The 27,992-nt window shown below is 45.0% G+C and overlaps 1 protein-coding gene across 1 annotated transcript in view; it reads right to left on the reverse strand.

Annotated features, from left to right (window-relative positions):
* The window catches only part of LOC126191197 (hillarin), a 618,826-nt gene that overhangs the window by 80,276 nt on the left and 510,558 nt on the right, over nucleotides 1–27,992 (reverse strand). The window contains exon 4 of the mRNA XM_049931992.1: nucleotides 4,694–4,890. Coding sequence (XP_049787949.1) covers nucleotides 4,694–4,890 — 197 coding nt within the window. The remainder of the gene's footprint in view (nucleotides 1–4,693; nucleotides 4,891–27,992) is intronic.

The following is a 27,992-nucleotide window of genomic DNA, read 5'->3' on the forward strand; positions in this document are numbered from 1 at the left end:
CAAACACTCTCCTTCTTCGATGGGTTGCATGAACCACATCTGGTCGAAATCAGGGTCACTTTGGATGATGCGGATGAAATCATCTTCCAAAACCATCAGCAGGGAAGGTTATGATGACTCTCTTTTGGGACGAAAAAGGCGTCATTTTGGAGCATTACATGCCTAGAGGGACCACTGTCACCAGTGAATCATACACAGATCTCCTAAAAAATCATCTGCGGCCTGCAATCAAATGAAAGCGACATGGATTGCTGTCAGCAGACGTCCTTTTACAACATGACAATGTAAGGCCCCACACTGCCCGTACAACAGTTGCAACAATCACAGACCTGCCGTTCGGTAGTCAACGTGCCATCAAGGAATGTCGCACCGATTACTCCGTGACAGGACACTTCACATCAAACAGTCACCGTGTGAGAGTGAAGACACTTCTCGATCGCGAAATGCGGATTCTCAGTCCCCCAAATGCGCCAATTTTGCTTATTGACGAACTCATCGAGATCAAAGTGGACTTCGTCGCTAAACCGAACCATACCAATTCCCATCATGCCCCGCGGCTAACCAAGCAGTTTGAAGTCCTAATGCAAACCGTTCAGAAATCATAACGGTTTTATTTCATATAGTTCAATAATTGCCACCCTCCATGTTTTACGTTTAAACTTTTGTTCCTCTGAGAAGACAAACATAGTTTTACCTATTGCTTTCCTTACGCCTGTCTGAAATTTCATGGTCTGATGTTTCTTTACCTGTATTGTTCCGGTAAAAAGTTTCAGTTTACTCGACGTAATTTCTGTCATGTTTTATGAACACCTTTTCACAAAGAAACAAATGTTTCAACGTAAAACATACCTTATTACATATATAAATCTCCAGATTTAAAAAAAAAATAGGTTTCGAAAATGATAACGGATACTAAAAATTACAAGTTACTTTATAATTTGTAAAAATTGACAATGTCCTTTGAAAAAATCGGAAACAGATTTTTAATTATCCGTCGTGCCTCAAAACTGAAAGATAAGTTTAACAGGGACACCTCTAATCTTCATGTTCTGCTAGGCAACTTTTTACTGACACTACAGTTTACGAACCTAGAAGAGAGATCGAAACCGAAATAAATGGGGAACAGGAAGTAATTAGAAACAGACACCATAAGAAACTATTTAATTTGGATGTAAACTAGAATGTTGAAAAGGAAGTGACATACTAAAAGCTGCATTAATTCCATGATAGGGTTGTAAATTTAACTACGATAGAATTGACATGGGAAGAGAAAAATCTTTTAAATACACAGCTCCAATGTAACCTGAATTCCACAAGTGACTATTACAACAAAAAATTACTGGCGCTAAGTGAAACTAGTGTGAGATGTCGCGAAATGAGTAAATACGAACAAACCAACACAGCAGTTAAAGTAAGGAACTCAATCGCAAGAGGACTGCACCCAACTCGCGGGAACAGAAAGCAGCGCCAAGTTCTTAATATAAACTAGAATCACAAAAGGTCACCACAACTAAGGTAACTGAGGGCGCCACGGCGGTCGTAATACAAAATAGAAATTACGCCGAGAAAACCGAGAAGTTTTTACCGGGCTGATAGATATCAAGAAGGTATAACAGGAAATCTCGGATAGACGTAAGGAAAAAATAGATAACAGCGTGTTTCTCTTCATAGAGGGACAAAAATTTAAACGTAAAGTAATGATCCTGCCAATCCTCCAATTACGATCGCAAAATCTGTACGCCCGATTTTAACATCTGTTGCCCTAATTATAAAATAATTAACTGAATTATAAAGGTGCATAAAGATCTCCGCCATTACCGGTCTCAAGCCCGGGGTCCGGCCTCCCAAGTGACGGAGAAGGAGGAGGGGCAGGAGTAGCAACATCGTTATAAAACCTGGGTCCATCTGGCTCCGGATGATAGTACCCTGTGAGGGGCCCCTGACTAGGGTTACAGCTGAAACCCGGCCAACAGTATCGAAGGCGCAATAGGAAGTTTGATTGAATTCTCAGCGGCGGAGAGAGCGGAAGAGCCTAGCGGAGGCAACTGCGAACAAAAAAATCAAGTTTCGGACTAACAATCCGATCTTATATTGGAATTGAATTCCTTACTTTGAATGAAATACAAGTAATACAATTGGAATTAAAATATGAAAAGTCCGCAAAATGAATGCACTGCCCCAGAGGGTAACTTGAGACAGAAATCCACCACTGCATCACGCAACGCCTTTGGACCAAGGATTCTAGGGAGTCCCAACAACTGCAATCAGAAGGTTGAATCGTAGCAACCTTGGAATTCTTTAGAAAAAAAATTCAAAAAGAAATTCTTTCTAGGCATTTTAAACGTAAATTCTATAATCAAGGCTGGTAAACAAAAAGAACTAGAAATACTTTTAGAGGAAAAACAAAACTGAAATTTTAGCAGCTCAAGAAACAAAGTTCCTAGATGAAAATGTTGATACCTTTAACTACAGTATCTTCGAAGGCAAATTACCAGTCAAAATTATGAATCAGATGCCATTATTGGGTACGTCTTTCCATGTTCATAAAAGCATAATAGAAAATGCTACAGAATGTAAATTCACCTCAGAGAGAGTATATTTCCTTTCAGTTAAATGCAAAAACAAGATTACACACTTGTTAATTGCCATGCACAAACAAATGAAGACAATAGGAAAAATCCACAAAAAAACAGAGGTTGAAGTAACCATGTATGGAAAAATGGCACAGACTAAAATCGGTGTTGTGGCAACTGGGCAACTGTGGTGCACGATGGGCCATAGATGAGAGGGGTGAACTGCTATGGAAGTGTGTACAGGTGGACAGACCTGCAACTGTTGAGGGATTGATCACCCAAATGAACCAAAGGGCTACCAGCAGTGTATCATCAACGACCGTCCAGTGAACGTTGCTGCACATAGGCTGACTGCTGTTCATCAGTGACAAAGACTGGAATTCTCATGTCAGTACCGCATGTGGACGTCCACTGAGATGAATCACGTTTTATGAGAGAGATGTCCTTTGGGTCATTGGAAGCGTCAAGGCCGGAGGAGGGAGAGTTATGGTCTGGGGAATGTTTTCATGGTATTCCTTGGGAGATCTCGTCATCCTGAAAGGCCTAATGGTTCAACACAACTATGCATCTATAGTTGGAGGCCATGTACACCACTACACGCAGTTTGTTTTTCCTTGGTACATCTATCAGCAGGACAATGCTGTGCTGGCATAAGCTATCACCAGCACACTGGTCGGCGAAGATCGGTTAGTACACTCTGGATCAAGCGCGCCTATCACGAAGAGGCCAGAGACACACCCACAAGAAACACGCTGCCTACGAGCTCTCCGCAGCATGTATTTAGCCCGCTGCCACTGAGCGGAGGGCCTCACTCAATCATCCAGTTGGCATCTATCAGCTCTGTCACGGTGCGGGTTTAGTTCATCACAGGCTACAACAGTACATAGCGACCAGATTAATGACTATAGTGGGACTAGTTTACCTCACCCAGAATTGTATTTTACTAGCAGCGAGAAACTAAAGTTTGCAGTAGTAAGATTACTGATATTGACATTACATCAGTCTGCAAGAGGACTATTTCTGACGAGCTTGCGCCACAAAACATGGACTCTATTCAAGTTAAGTAAATGATCCACTTCATGTAAATAAAGAACCGTGCTAATCCACGTGTGCATTTATGTTGCAGAAGGAGGATGCCGGCTACCCATAACAACATCCTCTCCCATGCTTCCTTGTGGTACAAGACTCTACAAGCGAAATGTGTGACGCAGCTTTCAGTGTACGAGCATGGTTCCAAGAGCACCAGGATGGGTTTACCTCACTGCCCTAGACACCAGAGTCTTCGGATTTACACCCAACCGAGAATCTGCCGCATCACCTCGATCGGGTTCTTCGCACCATGGATCCTTAAACTAAAAATCTAGTGCAGCTGGCCACGGCAGCAGATTCGGCATGGCTCCACATCCCTTTCGGTACCTTCCAGAGCCTCACTGAATGTCTTACTGCACATCTCGCAGCGGCCTACGCTGCAAAAGATGGTTACTCAGGCTTTTGACAGGTGGTCACGTTAATGTGATTGCACAGTGTAGAAGGAATGCGCTATTCCCATCTCTGCATTGCCACAGATAGCACGTAGGTTTGTATAAGTTACAGTGGCTATGCAGAGATGAAGAGGCTTGCACAGGATAGACTAGCACGAAAAACTGCAGCAAACCAGCCTACGGACTGAAGACCATCAGCACAACAAAAATGTCCAAATGTGTGTGAATTCCTAAGGTCATCAGTCCCTAGACTTGCACACTACTTAAACTAACTTATGATAAGAACAACACACACACCCACGCCCGACAGAGGACTCAAACCTCTTGTGGGAGTGGACCGTGACAAAGCGAAGAGAAATCTACAACAGACAATGGCAACGAAGCAGAGGTGACAAAAAACGGTGAGCACAAGGAACGACTGAAGGGGACAAAGCAGACCAGCCACCTCCGTTCCCTCCCATCCCATCCCCTCCCCTCCCCTCCCTTCCCCTACCCTACCCTACCCTACCCTACCCTACCCCACCCTACCCTACCCTACCCCATTCCTCAAAATAAATTAATCGTCGTCGGGGCATAAACTTGCAGCAGCCACTTAATGTGGTCACATATGTGGTAGCTGGGTGTGGTGGGCAGCCGTACCTCTCGTGCTCGAGCAGCTTCCTGGTGAGGGACTCCTTCTTCTTGTCGCGGCGCAGCGTCATGTTCTTCTCGAGGTCCTCGCGCTCCTGCTGGTGGCGCAGCGTCAGCACCTTCTGCTCGTCGGGCCGCTTCTTCTTCGTCTGCAGCTCGCGCTCGAACCTGTTCGTCAGCCTCTCCAGCTCCTTCTCCCACTCGTCCTGCGAAACAAAAGCCAGCCATCTACTTACTGCTTCACTGTCCTCTCTGCAGCTACCGTCATTCAACAGTTATGGCTGCAAAACGTGGACTAATGTACGACACTGAAGAGGTATCAGACAGAGAGTGCTTTACTTCGCCATTCGACACACTTCACTACTGAAGTACTCGATACCAGACTGCGAAAATGGGTATGTTTTACAACCACGGTCAACATTTTTGTCATAAGTTATTTAAGCGTGTAGAAATGTGTCACTGAAATCAAAAATATGATTATTTCGATGATGATGTTTGGTTTGTGGGGCGCTCAACTGCGCGGTTATCAGCGCCCGTACAAATTTCCTACCTTTACTCAGTCCAAACTCGCCATTTTCATGAATGACGATGGAATGATGAGGACAACACAAACACCCAGTCATCTCGAGGCAAGCGAAAAGCCCTGACCCCACCGGGAATCGAATCCGGGACCCCGTGCTCGGGAAGTGGGAACGCGACCGCGAGACCACGAGCTGCGGACTGATTATTTTATCTTACAGCACAGCTAATGTCGCTTAAAATTAATGTTTTATAGTATGTTCCACAATGCAATAAGGAAACAGTCAAACTAAAATGTACAATTCCTACACGAGATCTTGCGAAAATGTTAACAGTCTAAATAATTTTGTAATTAGTACGAAACTTATTGTTGTTTGGATTTGCTTAAAAAACGTATTTCCTAAAATTTGTATAAAATATTACTTTTTAAGTATTTTTGCTATGTAAAATACCTTTCATCTTTTCGCAAAAATAATGTTTTACTCAAAGTTTTTTAACATGATAACTTTTAACTGAGGGTCTAATGAACTATGAATTCAAACAGTGTTACGAAATATCTTCATTCTTATAAGTATATAAATACTGTGGCGGCACTGCCCATCACAGTTCATCTTTGTTTAGGTCTTCGCAGTTTTTGTTATGTCTGTCTGAGTCCAGTCAGTAACGAACAAATATTGTACAATTAAACAGAAATCGCGGAAACGCTGTAACTTATATGTCTGAGGAGATCGAGCGCGGAATCACGATTTGAGGTGTCTTGATGCTCGGTTCCTAATTGCGCTAGGAATGTGGGGTAGAAAGTTTTTTGTTTAACCCCGACCAGAGACCATTTGTATAGCCATTCGAACATCTGTCTTACTGTAGCTATGTCACAGTATATTATGCAAGTTTTGAACGACGAACCGAAACTGCCGCTCTGGAAGAATGTGCGAATCGATTAATTCCTTTCGCAAAAGATATTAATTGGGGTTAAATCAGTGCTCAGCTAATGGGAGCATTTGTATGTGCACAGTTCGCATTTTACCTGCAAAAACTGTCACCGTCATTCTGATTCCACGTGCAAAAACAGTCACCCTTAAATAAATCCAGACTAAAGCGAGACTCGACTCGTGATTCAAATTTTGTCCACAGGTGTATCGGACCTTGGTCTAAGATAAATTTTAACTGTCTGAAAAACCCTTGTTTCGTTTGGATTTTACATCCAAAAAACACGTTTCGTAGCCGGTTCTTGGAGCGCGACATTTCCAGAATTTAAACATATAAGAACTTTGCACAAAGGTAAATAAATGGATGAAGTCAAAACAAAATTTTTTAATCCTATAATCTTAATCCGTTTTCGAGACACAAAGTTTTGAAGTCGAGCTAAATGTAGGTTGCCTGAAGTGAATGCACGGAAACGGTTTATAGCGAATCGAATAAATAAAAAATGCATTCTAACGATATAATTGAAAACTCGCTTTCATTCAGATTTTACGTTCAAAAAACACTTTTCTGCGAACATGTCCTGTGCAGAATCTGGCAGCTCCAGAGACATTTAAATCACAAAATCTTGACATATTCGCGTTTTTTTTTTACGAGTTAATCCTACTACTTACACCGATACCAACGTAACAAATCAAAAAGCACGAATATGTCAAGATATAATGTCTTTGAAGTTGTCAGGTAAGTCGAAAAGTTAGTTCCCTACTTCTGTATCCCGAACGCTGCGTAGCACATATTCGCCTTTTTTGTGCTATGATAGGAGAATTTTTCATTTTGATATTATGAATGAAAAACAACATTCATCATTTGGCAGAGCGCTCGGAGAAGATCCTACACGCCAAAAGTATCAGACATTTCTTTATTTCAGCGCAGCGCAGAGACCATCGTCAGCTCAGCAATGATAAGTTAAGTGTCGGCATTGTGACGTACCGCTACAATTTCCATTAGAATCCGTGACAAACTTTTAAAGGTATCTGATGCAAAATAAAAAGTTAATTACATTCTTAGTACTATTTATAGCGGATAGTTCACAGGGAATACATAGTCGTAACATGGTATAACAAGTCTTATAATCAAATGCAACGTTATTTTTTTTACTTTCCTGCGGTGTATGTCGTCGCGACTCGCCTGGATAGCCGTGTGTGTTAAAAGCGCTGCTTCTGGGGCGGGGAAGTGCGCCGATCCCAGGCTAAATCCTCTCAGCGGACGACGAGGTTCGGTGTGCCGGGCAGCCAGGATGTGATTTTTAGGCGGTTTTCCACATCTCACTACGTGAATACCGGGTTGGTAACCAAGTCCCATCTCTGTTGCACGATTCGAAAACAGTTAGAAAACGTTTGCACTCTTTCGCATGAATAACACTACACGCAGGCAGTCGGAATACACGTATTCTGTCCTGGGCATCAACAGGGTGACCACAGGAAGAGCATCCCACCACATCTGGAATTAACCATCTCTTCCTAAGCATGCCGACCCTGTGCTTATCAGGGAGAAAGGAGCAAGAAAAGGAAAAAGAGGTGTATTTTGTCACGAACGAGAATGAGTAACGAATGGATGTCCTGGAACATTATAAATAAGATATTAAAGTGGAAATGAAATAAAGTTAGCTGAAGTAAGAATGCGGGACGGCATCCGATGTCACCAGAAAATTTTGTTTTCTGTTTCTTTTTATAAAACTACATTGCTGCGGATTGTCGAGAGAAGGTTTCTCCATGCAATGAAAGCGCCCTGTACGAGTAGTGCGTACACTATCTCACAATAGAAATGTGAAGCACCTAGAAGAAATTGTTGGATGTCAGTGTAACTTCATACATCTATGACGCCACTGGCGGGTATGTTAGTGATTAGGTTTGCATTTGTCTGTAACAAGTAGAACGGCCGCCAGAGTGCATTTGTGTTGTTTTTCCAGGTGTGGAGGAGCATATAAATGGTTTGAAAAACGTCAGATATTGAGTGACCACTGAGAAGGACAAGCGAACTCGAGTGCCAATGAGCTATCAGCACGGAGTATAGCTTGACAGTGACACCATGTGGGTCTCCATTTGGCAGCCTGGCCCAATCGTGCAATATCCATATTTGTGGGGCATTCGCATGCGAGTCCGCAGCTCGTGGTCTAGTTGGATCACGTGCTCCTGGATCACGTGGTCCCGGTTCAATTCCCGGCCAAGTCGGGGATTTTTTCCGCTCGTGGTCTGAGTGTGTGTTATCCTCATCATTTTTACATCATCATTCAGGAAATGGCATACAAATGTTTGTGGATGTTCACCATTTTTCTACACTCCTGGAAATTGAAATAAGAACACCGTGAATTCATTGTCCCAGGAAGGGGAAACTTTATTGACACATTCCTGGGGTCAGATACATCACATGATCACACTGACAGAACCAGAGGCACATAAACACAGGCAACAGAGCATGCACAATGTCGGCACTAGTACCGTGTATATCCACCTTTCGCAGCAATGCAGGCTGCTATTCTCCCATGGAGACGATCGTAGAGATGCTGGATGTAGTCCTGTGGAACGGCTTGCCATGCCATTTCCACCTGGCGCCTCAGTTGGACCAGCGTTCGTGCTAGACGTGCAGACCGCGTGAGACGACGCTTCATCCATTCCCAAACATGCTCAATGGGGGACAGATCCGGAGATCTTGCTGACCAGGGTAGTTGACTTACATCTTCTAGAGCACGTTGGGTGGCACGGGATACATGCGGACGTGCATTGTCCTGTTGGAACAGCAACTTCCCTTGCCGGTCTAGGAATGGTAGAACGATGGGTTCGATGACGGTTTGGATGTACCGTGCACTATTCAGTGTCCCCTCGACGATCACCAGTGGTGTACGGCCAGTGTAGGAGATCGCTCCCCACACCATGATGCCGGGTGTTGGCCCTGTGTGCCTCGGTCGTATGCAGTCCTGATTGTGGCGCTCACCTGCACGGCGCCAAACACGCATACGACCATCATTGGCACCAAGGCAGAAGCGACTCTCATCGCTGAAGACGACACGTCTCCATTCGTCCCTCCATTCACGCCTGTCGCGACACCACTAGAGGCGGGCTGCACGATGTTGTGGCGTGAGCGGAAGACGGCCTAACGGTGTGCGGGACCGTAGCCCAGCTTCATGGAGACGGTTGCGAATGGTCCTCGCCGATACCCCAGGAGCAACAGTGTCCCTAATTTGCTGGGAAGTGGCGGTGCGGTCCCCTACGGCACTGCGTAGGATTCTACGGTCTTGGCGTGCATCCGTGCGTCGCTGCGGTCCGGTCCCAGGTCGACGGGCACGTGCACCTTCCGCCGACCACTGGCGACAACATCGATGTACTGTGGAGACCTCACGCCCCACGTGTTGAGCAATTCGGCGGTACGTCCACCCGGCCTCCCGCATGCCCACTATACGCCCTCGCTCAAAGTCCGTCAACTGCACATACGGTTCACGTCCACGCTGTCGCGGCATGCTACCAGTGTTAAAGACTGCGATGGAGCTCCGTATGCCACGGCAAACTGGCTGACACTGACGGCGGCGGTGCACAAATGCTGCGCAGCTAGCGCCATTCGACGGCCAACACCGCGGTTCCTGGTGTGTCCGCTGTGCCGTGCGTGTGATCATTGCTTGTACAGCCCTCTCGCAGTGTCCGGAGCAAGTATTGTGGGTCTGACACACCGGTGTCAATGTGTTCTTTTTTCCATTTCCAGGAGTGTATTTTCGTACCCAAAAATTCAATTACAGCACGTTGCTTGTAATGAATGTCTTGCGTAAACGCCCTTTCCGACGGCTTTCCGTGGTGTTGCCATCAGTCAGAAGTGTTCGTAACTTCGTACACGTGCAGAACAAACAACAAATTTGAAACATTTAAAACGACAGTTTCTTATGTACCGAGTGTTTGACTGTCATACACTGGTGTCCAAAGTTAGAGCAACGAACCGCTTGTGTCTAATTCACCGTATAATCGTACAAACTGTCAACAGACGTCCGTACAGTCGTCTTCTGCACGGAAAACGGCATTCCGGTCAACGGACAGCCACACCATCGATGACGTCAGGGCACCTATCAAACTGGGTAGTATTTGCCGAGTAGTCCACAGCCACAATTACTGTGTATACAGTCACCGGCGGTGCAGTATTGCACAAAGAAGACACCTACCAGACTCTACGCGGTGGAGGGGCACAAGAAGAATGGAAGCAGGACAGTCGCAAACTGATGTGGTCCGATGGCTTAATGCGAATCGTTCTGGTGTTTCTCGGATGTGGCAACAATTTGTAGACACCGAAACATTACCCCCAACCACGTGTGATATCAGAAAGAGAGGACCGTTATGTGGATCTAAGGGCTTCGGCAGAGTGGCGTTTATTGACGGAGACCTGCTGTATGTGTACCTCTGATGCGTCTTCACAGAAGCGAACGTCTAGAGTGGAGTCGTCAACATGACATCTGGGCCGTCGAAGAGTGGGCCAATGTTCTTTTCACAGATTAGTCCCGATTTGGTCTGGAGAGTGATTTTCGCTGGATTCCCATCTGGAGGGAACGTGGAACACGATTTCGAGACTCAAGGATTATAGTGAGAAGGAGCCCTAATGTTGTGGGCAGGGATTATGTTGACCACATGAACACCTCTTCAAGAAACTGTATGGTGAATAGGCAAGGTTTAGCTGGTGTCAGGTATCGTGACCAGATCTTGGGACCTCTTGTGCGGTTGCTGCGCGCCCAGACTTCGTATTGGTGGACGATAATGGTCGACCTCAGAGAGCAAGGGCTGTTGATGTTTTCTTGAAAACGGAAGAAACTGCACGCATGGCGTGGCCTGCTCACTCTCCCGATTTAAATCCCACAGAGCACGTGTGGGATGCTCTAGGAACACGGGTAGCATCACTCTAGCATCCACCGACCACTCTACAAGACTTGCGAGTAGCTCTCCAGGAAGAAAGGGAGTTATTGCCCCAAAGTGAGACCGATGATATCATTCACAGCATGCCTCGTCGTTCTCAGGCCTGTATTTCTGCCAGATGTGGTCACAACCCATTCTGAGCACACAGTTGTTGGAACGTGTGTGCAAATCCGCTAAGTTGGGAAAAAACGAAGAATATTTCTGTTTATACTGTTTTGTGGAAAAATAAACGCAACATTGCAAAATTTCCGTTTGTTGCTTTAATTTTGGACACCAGCGTAGGTACAAACGCGAGGCGTGAATTAAACAAGAAAATAATCGTAAAAAACGTATGTCCTGAAACAAATATTTTCCCTGGTAATGACCTACGCACAAATACAGTCTTGCCAATGCAACAACACTGTTAATGTCTAAAGATACATTTACGCTGCTGCATCGCTTTGGACGAAATTCCTTATGGAGAAGATGCGTATGTGGTGCTTGCATGATGGTGCAGCGGCACTCTTTGATGAGGCTGTTCGGGAGCACGTGCACGAATCTTGTTCAACAAGTTTATCGATCGAGGCTAGACAACACCTTGGCCTCCCAGGTCCCCCATCTTGAACGAGTTGATTTTTTTTCTTTTTTTGTGGGGACATCTGAAAGCTTTGGCCTATTCCAGTCCTGCTGATAGTATCGAACTCCAGGAATGCACGGTGGATGGTTATCAATACATGCGCAACACGCCTGGGATTTTTGAACATATGCGGGCATTGGTGAGGAGACTAGATGGATATTGCGTTCACATGAACGGTGGCCATGTGGTGCCCTTGTTGCGTCTGTCCGCACGCGCATACCTGCAGTTTGGATGCTCAGGGTCCTCAGGGAATCTGTTATAACGTGTTCGTCTACTCATTCGCAATACAGCGTGTCCGGGCCAGAGGTATCGGCGAATTACGCAGTTCCTCAGATGCCTCCCGACGTCACTTTCGGGCAGTGTGTTGCTCGCTCCCCTCCCCCGCCCCCAACACCACTATTATAGGGATGTTACATCATTTTCCAACGAGACATTTCCTGAAAATTAGATCAGACGAGAGGGTTCAATTGCCTGGCCCCCTCCGTCTCCCAACCTGACTCCACTGGATTTCAGTGCATGGGGGTTTATCAAAAACGTTGTTTAGAAAACGATGGTTCGAGATCTGGTGGATTTGAGACAATGGGTCTACACCGCAGTAGAGGCTGTGACACCTGTCATGGTTATGAACATGTGGCGAGAATTGGTCTACCATTTCGATATCTGTCGAGCTACAAATGGTGCCCACAGTCACCTGTACAAACATTCATAAAAAGTTTGTGGTCTTGTGTACAACGAATGACAAATAAAGTTATAAACCTTAATAGGTACTAAAATATAAAGAAATATGTTAGTATAGTCTTGTGTACAACGATGGACAAAAAATGGTTCAAAACTGCTCTGAGCACTATGGGACTCAACTGCTGAGGTCATCAGTCCCCTAGAACTTAGAACTACTTAAACCTAACTAACCTAAGGACATCACGCACAACCATGCCCGAGGCAGGATTCGAAACTGCGACCGTAGCGGTCGCGCGGTTCCAGACTGTAGCGCCTAGAACCGCTCGGCCACTTCGGCCAGCCAACGATGGACAAATAAAGTTATAAACTTTAATAGATACTGAAATATAAAGAAATATGTTAGTATAGATCTAGCCCCGACACCCCATACGTTCTATGGGGAAAACCATTGATTTCCGAGTCTATTTTTATTAGGATTATTTGCTTGTTTCACTATCCTCTACTTGACCCTTTCGTTTGTAGGGGCACAGTTTATTGTGTAAGTGTTAGCTTCCCGAAATGCGTATGGGGTAAGTGCAACAGCACAATCCGAGCGCCGGCAGGTGTAACCGAGCGGTTCTAGGCGCTTGAGGCTGGAACCGCGCGGTCGCTACGGTCGCAGGTTCGAATCCTGCCTCGGGCATGGATGTGTGTGATGTCCTTAGGTTAGTTAGGTTTAAGTAGTTCTAAGTTCTAGGGGACTGATGACGTCAGATGCTAAGTCCCATAGTGCTCAGAGCCATTTGAACCATTTTTGAACAATCCGAGCAAAACATTAGCGCTATTCCACTGGACAAAGACATATAAAGTAGGACTCTTAACGTTGGCTCATCAGCAAAATAACAATTGGTCAAATTTCGACGAAGAATTTTATGAGATTTCCCTACAGTCCAAATGAGATGTCGGAACTCATAGTTCGTACCCAGATCTTTCCAAATGAAATCTCATTTGTCCCAACACCAGCAAGGTAAAATACAACAATCAATAACAGACTTCAGCAGAAGTCTGCCCAGTGCTCTTAGAACAGTGAAAAAAATAAACGAAAAATCCTAGTGGTGATAAAACTTTTGCTAGTTACATCCCTTCTATGTATAGAGATTTTGGTTCAAAGCCTGAATATGCCTATGAGGGCAACAATCGCGCTGCTTCATCTGATCTGTTCACATGTCACTCACATCCCACATGCTGCGAGGAAGCCCTGGGATATTAGGGTCGCTGGTTCGGTTGCGTTCGTGTTCCTGGCAGTGGAACATGCGTCGTGCGTCCGCCTGCGCTTGAAAATTATCGCTGTTTGCTCGACACGACACGACACGTTACAGACAACGGGCGGTCCTCGTTTGCTGTGTATACAGTTGGCTTCTCCCCTTCCACAGCGACACACACACACACACACACACACACACACACACACACACGAGCGGACGCGAGTGTGTCACTTCTTCAGAACGAATGGGTATTACTACGGGAGTAAACATTATGAGCCACTGTGTCCTGCGATTGAGAAATGCGCGTAATGTCGCTTCATAGAAGCTGACTTGAGAAATTAATATGAAAACTGCGGCTGACTCGAGAAATGCGGAGAGTGACGAAAACTTGTTTTCGTAAGCTGCAGATTGTTTAGAATTGGCAGCAGGCGTTAAGTCTTGGAAGTGAAGCGATATGAAAGTATCGGTCGGTTGTATGGAATCAGCGCAGTGAGGTGGTTCCACATGAGGAGTGACAGAATGGCACAAAGCAGCTTTTGTGTTTGATCGTTCCTTGACTGCACCGTGAGTGAAGTTTCACAATTTGTTCGTGTGCATAGCGGACTGCCGGCCGGGGTGGCCGAGCGGTTCTAGGCGCTACAGTCTGGAACCGCGCGACGGCTACGGTCGCAGCAGGTTCGAATCCTGTCATGGGCATGGATGTGTGTGATGTCCTTAGGTTAGTTAGGTTTAAGTAGTTCTAGGTTCTAGGGGACTGATGACCTTAGAAGTTAAGTCCCATAGTGCTCAGAGCCATTTGAACCACTTGAACCATAGCGGACTGTGCAACGTGTCTACGAACTGTATACCACTCGCAGCAGTGCAACACGACCTAAGAACAGTGATGACAAAAAGGTATTGAGTCAGTGACAATTGGTTCTAACTTGACAAGAATTGCTGCTGTCATTGAATGCTGGCCTATCTCAACATTGAGGAAGGAACTGTATGCAGAGAATATTTGGAGTCGAGAACCTTGGTAAAGGTCACTGTTCACAACATTTTCCTTTTCACTTTGGTTTGGGAGTCGTTTGGCGTCGAGAGCACCGACCATTTAATCGAGGGTTTAACCCACAGTGAGTGGAGCGTGTATTTTAGGGCCAGCTGGAGTGGCCGAGCGGTTCTAGGCGCTACGGTCTGGAACCGCGCGACCCCTACGGTCGCAGGTTCGAATCCTGCCTCGGGCATGGATGTGTGTGATGTCTTTAGGTTAGTTAGGTTTAAGTAGTTCTAAGATCTAAGCCCCATAGTGTTCAGAGCCATTTGAAACATTTTGTATTTTAGGTCGCTGGTGGTTCTGTCATTTTCTAAGGGCGTTATTCGTTCTATTACTTGGGCCCACTCATTCGTGTTACCGTGAACATGAATCAGGATCCAGAATGAATTTTCTCTCTGCAGAGGAGTGTGTGCTGATTTCAAACTTCCTGGCAGATTAAAACTGTGTGCCGGACCAAGTCCCAGGTTCGATTCCCGGCTCGGCAGCACAGCTTTAATCTGCCATGAGCCAAGATCTTTATTTCAACATTATCGGTGTTCAAGGGGTGCCCTCTCTTCTACATCTTCAGAAAGAGTATGCTATGGACCCTCGCGTCTTCTAAGATAGCATCCGCTGCGTTGACAGGGCTCCACATACAGGGGTAGAGAAAAATATGGAAACACCAAAAACCCAACACGTTATCAAGCCTAATACATTGCTCTAAAACCGTTGGCATTGAAAACAGCTTCCACTCGTCTGGGAATGGATACACAGGGGTCCCATTTATCTTGACCACCCTAAATAACTGTTTGTCCAGATGCAAATTACAAAATGTTTCAAGCAAATGTTCTTTAGCTGTCAGGGGGACATCAATCAGCATGATTGCTTTCGTTGCAGCTTTGCTTTTTACAAAGGTATCAACAGCGGTATGACTCTTTTAAATGACACCCAGTATTTTTTATTCGGTAATTCATTTTCTCTCCTAAACACCTATTCAAAAATGTATCACAGTCTACCGTTCACTGAAACACAACGTTATTAATTACATAACACAACACTGACGTTGACGCCCCCAGCGCTTAGTGCAGGTACTCGGGGTAACGGAACACATCCACGTGCTGACGTTGACAGAGGACAAATGTAAACATAAGTAGAATGCACACCCGTTATTCCGTCAACCATTGTCAGTTGAAGAGTTGTGTGAGGAGAATGTACCACCAACGAAGAGAAGGTAGAAATGCTATTCATCTATGGGGAATATAAGTTAGCAGAACAGTAGTTGCAATAGTGTTTTCTTATGTACGGGTACATTTAGTACAGTAGGTTAGTCCTTTTAAATATTGTTGTGTAGAATGGGCATACAGTAAAGGCTGTCCTTCCTACAAACTGCATCGACATACTTTTGTATTGTTGTTGTTGTTGTTGTTGTTGTTGAGGGTAGGCAAAATGCTACGCAGGAAGCGGAACTGTACACAGAGCGATATCCTGACTAGAACCCACCTTCCCGACGGATGTTCTCTCGTCTTGCTGCGACGTTTCCGGAAACGGGAAGTTTCAACCCACGACAACGCAATCGTCGTAGCACTCGGACAGACGAAGCTGCCGAAGTTACTGTTCTCGCTTCAGTTGCTATCAATCTACATATGAGCACACGACGGCTTGGCTAAATGGCTCTGAGCACTATGGGACTCAACATCTTAGGTCGTAAGTCCCCTAGAACTTAGAACTACTTAAACCTAACTAACCTAAGGACATCACACACGCCCATGCCCGAGGCAGGATTCGAACCTGCGACCGTAGCAGTCCCGCGGTTCCGGACTGCAGCGCCAGAACCGCTAGACCACCGCGGCCGGCTACGACGGCTTGAACACGAGATTGGCATTCCTAAAACCAGTGTACATCGTATTCTTACAGGTCACCGGTTCCATCCTTACCATGTACACCTACATGAAGAATTGCATGAGAATGATTTCCAAAATCGTGTACAGTTCTGTCAGTGGGCACAGCAGCAAACCCTCGCCAACCCGAACTTCTTCTCTAATGGCCTATTTACCAATGAATGTTCCTTCTCAAACAAAGGACAGGTAAATACAGGGAACATGCACTATTGGTCCAGCGACAACCCACGGTGGCTTAGACAGGTGGAACATCAGCGTCAATGGAGAGTTAACGTCTGGTATGGGATGCTTGGTACTACAATTATTGGCCCTTATTTCATCAATGTTAGTCTAAACGGCACAGCGCATGCCAGCTTCCTCAGACGAATTCTTCCACCTCTTCTGGATGAAGTGCCGCTAAGAACCAGAATGCTTACGTGATATCAACCCGACGGATGTCCAGCACACAATGTCCTGCGTGCACGTCGTGTTCTGAACCGAAGGTATGCTGCCAGGTGGATTGGTCGAGGAGGAACAGTTACTTGGCCTGCTAGGATTTCATTCGTCTGGACTTTTTTCTTTGGGGATGCATTAAAGACGTTGTCTATCGCGATATTCCAACAACTCCAGAAGACATGCAGGAACATATCGTGGTTGCTTGTAATTCTCTTCAGTAGGCAACACTGGAAGCAGTAAATAATTCTTTCATTCAACGAGTGCACCAGTGTATCGGTGTCCATGGTCACCACTTTTGAGCACTTTCGAATATTCTAGTCCTGGGCAATGGTAAAGGAGAGTCAAAGTCAATTTTGTGTTATGTTTTTACTTGGTTTTTATTTGTTTTCTGACAACTCCAGTAAGTGGACGAGTTTCTGATCCCGGGCTCTAAATCAATGTCGTGTTATGTAATTAATAACGGTGTATCAACACTAGAGATGATTGTCTTAATGGGAATTCCGCGATCGTTCATTAAATAAAAATATGGCGTTTCAGTCTTTGATCGCTATTCTTTATTTTCAATTACCGGTTTCGGGCTAGCTGCCCATATTCAGATCATCTATTGCAGTTAAAGAGTAACTTGTCAGTACAGAACAATCGGTTCGCTATATATATATATATGAGAGAGAGAGAGAGAGAATCATACACAGGTAGACTCCGTGATGATATTACAAACTTTCAGGGATGATGGTGAAGGGTAAATGTGTCAATTTGAGGTAAGGAACCCTGTTTCGGAAACGACAGAGACGAAAGTTATAACTGAAAATCGTTCTGACACGTCTGTCCGAGGAAGACGTATATAGTGTTTATCCAGGTTCCTGGAACATGTTCCACTTGTTATCCATCAACGGGCTTCGTTTGAACATGATGGACCTCACCTCACTCTCGACTGAGTGTTCGTCAGCATCTGGATCAGGCATTCCATGAAAAGTGGATAGGAAGAGGAGGTCCTATTTTGTTCACCAGCCCGTTCACGTGATCTCACTCCACTCAATTTTTTCTTGTGGTACCAAGTGAGAGATCTTGTGTACAAGACGCCTGTCGAGACTGAAGAGGATTTCCTGCCACGAACTTGCCCTAGTTGTGAATTTGTTCAAACGGCAGTGGGGATATAGGAACGGGTACGATGTAACTCTGGGCGACGATATCATGAATCGACTGATTCCGGGGGACGCCATTTCGAACACCTGTTGTAAATGTAGCATGTTGTGAAACTTGTACACGTAACTAGAATCCATTATTACTCTCGAGTAGAATTAGAACTTTCGGTCTCTCCGACATCAAGTTACGTGGTCCGTTGCTAGTTCATCAACAGGGGCGACTATCTGTGGGTATTGGGGGAGGAGGGGGGTGTACTCAGCGGGAATTCCGTACGTTATGATCACGGTTCCGAGCTCGGACCCTTCGTTTGAGCGCCGCGCCGTGCTAATGCGGAACTTCAGTACATTTTCTCTCAGAACCTTCGACTCGGTCGTTTCCGGACCAGGGTCCCTTGGCTCAAATTGTACGGGTATCCTTCTCCATCATCCCTCACAGTTTGTAACTTCATCGCATCATTACGAAATCATACTGTATACGGTCTGCATGTTTTATTTTTCATTCAGAAAGCGTACTATACTTGTAAACTTGCTCGTTGCACACCATATCATAATGACATGTCAGAATAATGACCCGTGGGACACGCTAATAACCAAAACGAAACATTTAGCACTACTATTGTGTGAGCGTTACTGCGAAATTTGTAAATGCAGAAAGTTTCCACTTATCTAGATTAATGTGGACCCGTGACTGCACGGATAACAGAAAGTACAGATAATCCAAAACACACATTTATTTAACCGAATACTTCTGTTTTCTGTCTTTACAAAACATGCTACACGTCACATTTGATAGTTCATTATGTACGCGTTACTCAGCGGAAACTGACAACATACCTACAAAATTATACTTATAACCATTGTACATCGTATCACGCGCTTTCAGTTCACTTTCGGAAAACATCGCCCAACTTCTTCTGTTTTTGTTCCTCATGACGGACCAACGCACTTCAGTGCCTCGATGTATATGATGCAGGGTTCCTCGATCAAGTAGTTTCGCTCTTCTTATCTACCGAGCACACACTGTACATTACATCCACCTCATCCAACTGCTCATCCGCTCACGGATATTTACGGTATCTACGACTCCACAACCAGAAATTTGTACCGTACGGTCGGACAGATGAGAACCTGTATCACATTCCCCACTGCTTAGAGCTGTTGTGGTTATCTTCCCATTGCCCAAGCGTTACATATTCCGTACATTGCATCGAACACCTTGCATTTCCAAAAACTAAGGGTGTCTGAATCTCCTTGTCCAGGCTATTTCATGAGACCCGACATGTAATGTTTTACAGTCGCTATCACACCTTGGTTCACTGGTCGTATGAGTGAAATAACAATGTGGAAGGTAGCTCAAAAAAGTGATTCCGTCATTCGAAACAAAGCACATCTTCCGCAAGATAAGGTGCGTTCTGTAGAAAAAAAAGCGCAGCATGACCATAAATAGAACGAAGCCACTCTCTGAAGCCTTTCTTTACCAGCAGTATGTCCGGTGGCAAGCGCTTCAGTCCGAGAGACTATGTCTGTGTATGCATACCCTTCCCGTATAGTCGGGTTCTAACAGCATTGTAAATCCGTCCTGGAAGAAAACTATTCTGTTAGGTGTAATTGAAGAAATAACCGCAAAAAACATCAGCTGTGCCTTTCGTTATCCCTAAGCTCCTCGTCTTGAACGGGGCAATTTCTAGGATCCCATATCGATGTTTAAATCGAGTCAGTCATCCTGAGAAAGCAATAAATTTTCCTTGAATCTTCAGTGTTTCATAGGAGTTTCCTACTTTATTAACATCGTATCTCATACTGGAAGTAGTGCAATGCTTGTCCTCGAATCGAGGGTGCAGTTATTCACCCAGTTTCTCGTAACTTGGAAGTTGTTAGGCAATTTCGCTATGACGGTCCGGACTGGTTGTCAACTTCCTTTGCCTTATTTAACAGCTTTCGTTTATTTCTATATAAATCCCTCAGCAAAAATGTCAGCTGCACTTCTATCACCGGCTGCTGCTCTTTTCATTGGCGCAATTTTCACACCTCTAATTTCCGAATTTTTTTATAATGTTTGCAAAGAGGGTGGTTCGCGGGAAGAACGACTGCTGTTAAGTCTCCGTGTGACCCGGAATCTCTCTAATTTTCCCTTCACGGTCCTTTTGCAAGACGTACGTAGTAGGAAGCAATATGTTAGTTGACGCTTGTCCAAACATATGCTCGCGGAACTTTTAATAGCAAACCACACCGTTATGCACAACTGACCTCTTGCAGCATCTGCCGCTGGAGGTGGCTGAGTATCACTGAGACGCTTTCACGCCTGCTGAATGTACCTGCCACGAAACCAGCTGCTCTTCTTCGACTCTTATCTACTAGCTCTCTCAATCCTGCTGTCTCCTTGGTGGATGGACAACAAGCCCTGAAGATTCTTCCAATGACTCTTAGTCTGAAATCTTTCTTACCTGCGATTAGTTTTGAGCGCTCGTTAACTTGAAATCATTCAGTAGTAAGCATACTCCTGCTTCCAGTGATTCTTCTGCAAGCTTGTAATCAAACGAAACGGGTCTTTCTGCCGATTTATGTGTAGTACGTTCCATTTGTTTATGTTGAGGGTGAATTGCCAATCGCTTGCAGCTCTTCTGCATTTTGGTACAATTTTTCTAGCGTTGCGTCTTCTCTGTATATAACAGCAAACTTACGACGTCTTCTATATAGTGAAACGTAGTGGCACTATAACGATCCCTTAGAATACGCCGAAAGCTACTTTTACGTTTCTAGATTTCTCTCCATTGAGAATCACATGCTGTGTCTTGTTTGCTAGAAACGCTTCAATCCAATCATACCGCTGTTCTGATATTCAGCACTGTGGAATTTTGTTCATTAGGCGGCAACTGGAATTTCACTGTTAAATGCAGAGGAAGGAGCGAATAGGTGGAAAGAATACATTGAAAGGCTCTATGAGACGGAAGATTTGTCTGATGCGATAGAAGAAGAAACAGGAGTCGAGTTAGTTGAGATAGGGGGATCCGGTATCAGAATCAGAATTTAAAAGAACCTTGGAGGACTTAAGGTCAAAAAGGCAGAATGGATAGATAACATTCCATCAGAATTTCTAAAATCATTGGAGGAAGTGGCAACAAACGACTATTCACGTTAGTGCGTAGAATGTATGAGTCTGGCGACATATCCTCTGACTTTCGGAAAAGCGTCATCCACAGACTTCCGAAGACGGCAAGGACTGACAAGTGCGCGAATTATCGCACAGTCAGCTTCACATCTCTTGCATCCAAGTTGCTTACAAGAATAATATACAGAAGAATGGAAAAGAAAATTGAGGATGCGCTAGATGACGAGCAGTTTGGCTTTAGGAAAGGTAAAGGCACGAGAGAGGCAATTCTGACGTTGCGATTAATAATGGAAGCAAGACTAAAGGAAAATCAGGACACGTTCATAGGATTTGTCCACCTGGAAAAAACGTTCGACATTGTAAAACAGTGCAAGACATTCGAAATTCTGAGAAAAGTAGGGGCAAGCTATAGGGAGAGATGGTGACAATATTTGCAGCAGCCAAGAGGGAATAATAAGAGTGGACGCCTCAGAACGAAGTGGTCGGATTAAAAAGGGTGTAAGACAACAATGTAGCCTTTCGCCCCTACTGTACAATCTGTACATCGAGGAAGCGGTTATGAAAGTAAAAGAAAGGTTCAGGAGTGAAATTAAAATTGAAAGGACATCAATGATACGATTCGCTGATGACATTGCCCTTCTGAGTGAAAGTGAAGAAGAATTACATGATCTGCTGAATGGAACGAACAGTCTAACGAGTACAGAATATGGACTGATAGTAAATCGAAGAAAGACGAAAGTAATGAGAAGTAGCAGAAATGAGGACAGCGAGAAACTTAACATGAGGATTAAGGGTCACGAAGTAGATGAAATGAGGGAATTCTGCTACCTTGGTAGCAAAATAACAAATGACGGAAGGAGCAAGGAGGACATCAAAAGCAGACTAGCATTGGCAAAAAGAGCATTCCTGACCAAGAGAAGTCTACTAATATCAAACATAGGCCTTGATTTGAGGAAGAAATTCCTGAGAATGTACGTCTGAAGAACAGCATTGTATGTTAGTGAGACATGGACTGTAGGAAAACTGGAACAGAAGAGAATCGAATCATCTGAGATGTGCTACAGACGAATCTTGAGTATTAGGTGGACTGATGAGGTAAGGAATAAGGAGGTTCTGCGCAGAATTGGAGAGGAATGGAATATGTGGAAAACACTGACAAGAAGAAGGGACAGGATAATAGGACATCCGCTAAGACATAAATATTGTACTAGAGGGAGCTGTAGAGGGCAAAAACTGTATGGGAAGACAGAGACTGGAATACATTCAGCAAATAAATGAGTGTGTGATGTCCTTAGGTTAGTTAGGTTTAAGTAGTTCTAAGTTCTAGGGGACTGATGACCTCAGATGTTAAGTCCCATAGTGCTCAGAGCCATTTGAACCATTTGAGGACGTAGGCTGCAAGTGCTACTCTGAGATGAAGGGGTTGGCACAGGAGAGGAATTCGTGGCGGGCCTCATCAGACCATTCAGAAGATTGATGACTCAGTAACTGTACTTATCACCTTCAGGAAGTTATGTAACTATTTGATCACTTTACATGTATGTTATGCCGTTGAAGTGTTCGTCGAAGGCTCTTCATTTATGAAAATGCAGCACATAATTTGGCAGTTATAAACATTAAAAATGACAGTACGTCAGCTAATTCACCAAATTGTTTGCTTTAACTTAACGAAAACTGCATCTCATCTCAAGATATTGTCTCCTTCTGGATGTATTTAGGGTGACCTATCTTGCTAGTTCACGCTGTAAATGCTACTGTTAGTCGATACGATTTGATTTAGCTTTATGTTACACTGATGTCGGCCATGATAGGCTTATAAAACGTGTTTTATCGTTCAGGTACTATCTGTGATTATTGTTTCCGTTTGAAAATAAAATACAAGGAGCACTGAAACACGCACTCTTATCTCTGCGGCTTCCACGGAGTCACCGCCGCCTCTTGCACATCCGGTTCACCTCCATCCAGTCCACGTGTGCCCCTCCCGTGGCAAAGCAATTGTTGAGCTTGAGCGGCGCCCCGTGAAATGAGGTGTGGGCGCGCCCGGCTTCTGGCCCCTCCCCCAGGGCCGGCAGGATGTCTCCGGCACTTCCTCAGGCGGCGACCACGCCCTCCAGAGCGGAAGAAGCTTCGCAGGGGCCGCACACGGTTACGGCGAGATCAATTTTGGCACTCGCTGCGAAACACCGCCTCGCTTACTTTGCGTTATTCATTCTTTCGTTTACCGACTCCGTTCCGCCTTTGGTGGTCTCGAAAGGAACGGCATCCGAACAGTAGTTTTTGATTTTGTGCTTCTCTTGTTGGTGAATTTACCACTTAGGCTCACTCTGCAACTTTATTTTCTTCTCTTCGCACGGAGTTTGCCCTTTCCAGTACTTCATACGATAGCCGTGCTGCTGCTTTTGTTCTACCCTCCACATCATTTTGGTGTTTGTAGAGATAGAATTGAAACACTAGCAAACTTCATATTCTGCTTCGAAAGACGTCCCGTTACAACAGGAGGGCTTCCGAGATGTTGGACCTCTCAGCGTCTCTTTAGTCCACGTCGTGGTAGTCTTCTCGTTCCAGGAGTAATCAAGTATTTGTTCGATAGTCTTGTCCATCCGTACAAGTGTCCAAGAAATATCAGTCTGCTTTTCCTCGTGGTCTGCGAGATCCTCACCACATTCTGGTATGCTCTCATTTGTTGTTCCAAAATTTCCAGCCGGCCTCAGACTGGACTACAACCATGATTTTTCGTAGGATTCTCCTTTCCGCGATCTCCAACTTCTCTAGCTTGTAGTTCATAGAGAGGCAATCACTGGCGTACAGGCCTTCTGTTTGACCATAGAGTTACAGTGTCTTAGTATGGCATTCCAGAAGATGCATAGTTTGTTGTGAAAGTTTTTAGTCAGCCCGTATGCTGTCTCCATTTTTGAGATTCATCCCCAATCGCAGCTTTTTGTAATCCATTTTCTTGTACGGTCTCACAGAGGCACTGGTACTTTAGTTCCTTTACCACAGTAATCTGGCCTACCTCTGTTTCACGTAATTTCGCTCTATATTTGTCCTTCGTCACGAATTTAGTTTTTTTCTATCCAGATTCAGCCGCGTTCTGTTCGCGATCCTTTCTAGTAGGTTGATGTGGATGGTTGCTTCCTCTGGGGCTTCTGAGAGTGTCGCAAAGTCATCCGCAAATGCCAGGCTTTTCTCCTAATTCTTCTATTTTCAAGTTTCGATTTTCAAATTCTCACAGTCTTTTCTACAATAGAGCTGAACGATAGCGATGGTAGTCCGTCACCGTGTTCCACGTCCGTCTGGATTGTAAAGGGCCAGAACAGTTCTTCGTTGAACTTCACCTTGTTGGTTAGGCCTTTGACGGTCTCGTACGCCAATTTGGGTTGCATTACGAATTCCCTGATGACCCCATCCAGGATCTCTCTGTCTACCGTGTCAAAAGTCTTTTTGAAGTATACAGAAAACACCACCATTTTACTAGAACTCAGCATTCTGTGACGGATGATTGAGTTCGAATTAAGAATTTGCTCGGCGCAAGAGCGGCCACCCCGAAACCCTCCTCAATACTCCCCGAGTTGTTTATCTCTTACCACTAACTGGGGATTCTACTCGTTTGACATTTTATTAATCAATACTATAGGCATTCTGTGCCACAACTATTCTTGATCTCGCCTGTGTCCTCGTTTTGTAACCTGCTGCGAAATCTAGAGCCTTTTTCCAGATATCAGGGGGTGAAGGCTTCCCTATTCATTTTGGAGATGATGAGCCAGTCTTCTCATAATCTTCCCAAATGGTTTTTGGCCAATTCCTATGAGGCTCGCTTAAGACTGTGCGATTTCCCGAGGACTGGCAGAGTTTTCCAGCACTCGCTGGGAAAAAAAACTTGTAAAAGTCTTTCACAGAGTAATGCAAGCTAAAGATGACCAATGATCAATTTCTGTTCCTGAGGCTAATTGGCTGAAAGGGATAAATGTTAAATAATTTCAAGGAACGATTCAGAGCCCTCGACATAGAGGACTGCGCTGGAAGTTCTGTGGGTAGTTGGAAGCCCTGTGGGTGGAGGTGGTGTTTCAATTGTGTGTACGAAGTCGGGAGTGAGTAACCCTAAGTGATCAACAAATCTGTTCTGCCGACACGGAAAGCTTTGGAAAGTGTTCTGCGTGTGTTCCCTTGTAGGAGCATAGAACTCCAATTAATCACTTTCGGTCACGATAGTGAAAATTTCGGTTTTTTTCAAGCTTTCACGTACTCGGTAAACAGTCGCTGCTGCTGATGATGATGACGACTGTAAATATGAATGGACTCAGCTACGTGGTTATTAGTCTCTCGATCCTCTCACGACGTCTGAAGATGTAAGTACGTTCTGTACAAGCTATACGAATGGGTAAGTAAGCTACTAAAATTCACCTGTTCGAAGTAATACTAACGTGACTGCACGGCGGCTTGGTATGTGTAGTTATGTTACGTTCAGTATACAGAAACAGGTATTTTGTCGTCCGTAGCGGGTTCAAGTGCGAACACTCAACAGGGTGGCCCCTCAGCACTAAATCGGCGACGAGAGGCCCCTAAGTCGACATATAAAGGTGTTGTCTTTGACTTCTTAAGTAGTAGAACCCACTACGTTGTCCTCGAAGGCGAGTGTTCATCGGAGGTGAGGGTATCATCTGGAGTGCCCCAGGGAAGTGTGGTAGGTCCGCTGTTGTTTTCTATCTACATAAATGATCTTTTGGATAGGGTGGATAGCAATGTGCGGCTGTTTGCTGATGATGCTGTGGTGTACGGGAAGGTGTCGTCGTTGAGTGACTGTAGGAGGATACAAGATGACTTGGACAGGATTTGTGATTGGTGTAAAGAATGGCAGCTAACTCTAAATATAGATAAATGTAAATTAATGCAGATGAATAGGAAAAAGAATCCCGTAATGTTTGAATACTCCATTAGTAGTGTAGCGCTTGACGCAGTCACGTCGATTAAATATTTGGGCGCAACATTGTAGAGCGATATGAAGTGGGACAAGCATGTAATGGCAGTTGTGGGGAAGGCGGATAGTCGTCTTCGGTTCATTGGTAGAATTTTGGGAAGATGTGGTTCATCTGTAAAGGAGACCGCTTATAAAACACTAATACGACCTATTCTCGAGTACTGCCTGAGCGTTTGGAATCCCTGTCAGGTCGGATTGAGGGAGGACATAGAAGCAATTCAGAGGCGGGCTGCTAGATTTGTTACTGGTAGGTTTGATCATCACGCGAGTGTTACGGAAATGCTTCAGGAACTCGGGTGGGAGTCTCTATAGGAAAGGAGGCGTTCTTTTCGTGAATCGCTACAGAGGAAATTTAAAGAACCAGCATTTGAGGCTGACTGCAGTACAATTTTACTGCCACCAACTTACATTTCGCGGAAAGACCACAAAGATAAGATAAGAGAGATTAGGGCTCGTACAGAGGCATATAGGCAGTCATTTTTCCCTCGTTTTGTTTGGGAGTGGAGAGAAGATTCTAGTTGTGGTACGAGGTACACTCCGCTACGCACCGTATGGTGGATTGAGGAGTATGTATGTAGATGTACAATCTTACTAGAATGAAATTTTCACTCTGCAGCGGAGTGTGCGCTGATATGAAACTTCCTGGCAGATTAAAACTGTGTGCCCGACCGAGACTCGAACTCGGGACCTTTGCCTTTCGCGGGCAAGTGCTCTACCAACTGAGCTACCGAAGCACGACTCACGTCCGGTACTCACAGCTTTACTTCTGCCAGTATCTCGTCTCCTACCTTCCAAACTTTACAGAAGCTCTCCTGCGAAACTTGCAGAACTAGCACTCCTGAAAGAAAGGATATTGCGGAGACATGGCTTAGCCACAGCCTGGGGGATGTTTCCAGAATGAAATTTTCACTCTGCAGCGGAGTGTGCGCTGATATGAAACTTCCTGGCAGATTAAAACTGTGTGCCCGACCGAGACTCGAACTCGGGACCTTTGCCTTTCGCGGGCAAGTGCTCTACCAACTGAGCTACCGAAGCACGACTCACGTCCGGTACTCACAGCTTTACTTCTGCCAGTATCTCGTCTCCTACCTTCCAAACTTTACAGAAGCTCTCCTGCGAAACTTGCAGAACTAGCACTCCTGAAAGAAAGGATATTGCGGAGACATGGCTTAGCCACAGCCTGGGGGATGTTTCCAGAATGAAATTTTCACTCTGCAGCGGAGTGTGCGCTGATATGAAACTTCCTGGCAGATTAAAACTGTGTGCCCGACCGAGACTCGAACTCGGGACCTTTGCCTTTCGCGGGCAAGTGCTCTACCAACTGAGCTACCGAAGCACGACTCACGTCCGGTACTCACAGCTTTACTTCTGCCAGTATCTCGTCTCCTACCTTCTTACTGTAATATCGACTCCTTCGTAGAAAGTGAAACGGCTTACAGGTGTCTCATCATACGCTAGACAGACGTGTCCTACGACCATTTGACGCCGGAAGTCCTGGGTAGCTGCACAGTCTTCTTCAGAGACTCATCCCGCAGGCTTCTTCTTGAAGCAGGAGAAATTCTTGTACTATTCAACTCTGACATGGTACGAGGCAATACGTATCGTTCTTTATCTTCGTTACCAAGTCTGATAGATACTGGTGGTGTGTTTGTTGGTCTGTAGTTCTATGGATTGTGTGCAATTTTGCTAGTAGCCTTTCCATTTCTCCTGGATGTGATACTTAAGTCAGGAGTTGGAATACCTAGTTCGAGTGTTTCTGTCCCCGTTGCTTCTTTGGCTACTTTGTCATCCAGCCCATTACCTAGAATGCCGACAG

Source organism: Schistocerca cancellata, chromosome 6 (genome assembly GCF_023864275.1).
Source record: "Schistocerca cancellata isolate TAMUIC-IGC-003103 chromosome 6, iqSchCanc2.1, whole genome shotgun sequence".
In the NCBI taxonomy this organism is placed as follows: Eukaryota; Metazoa; Arthropoda; class Insecta; order Orthoptera; family Acrididae; genus Schistocerca; species Schistocerca cancellata.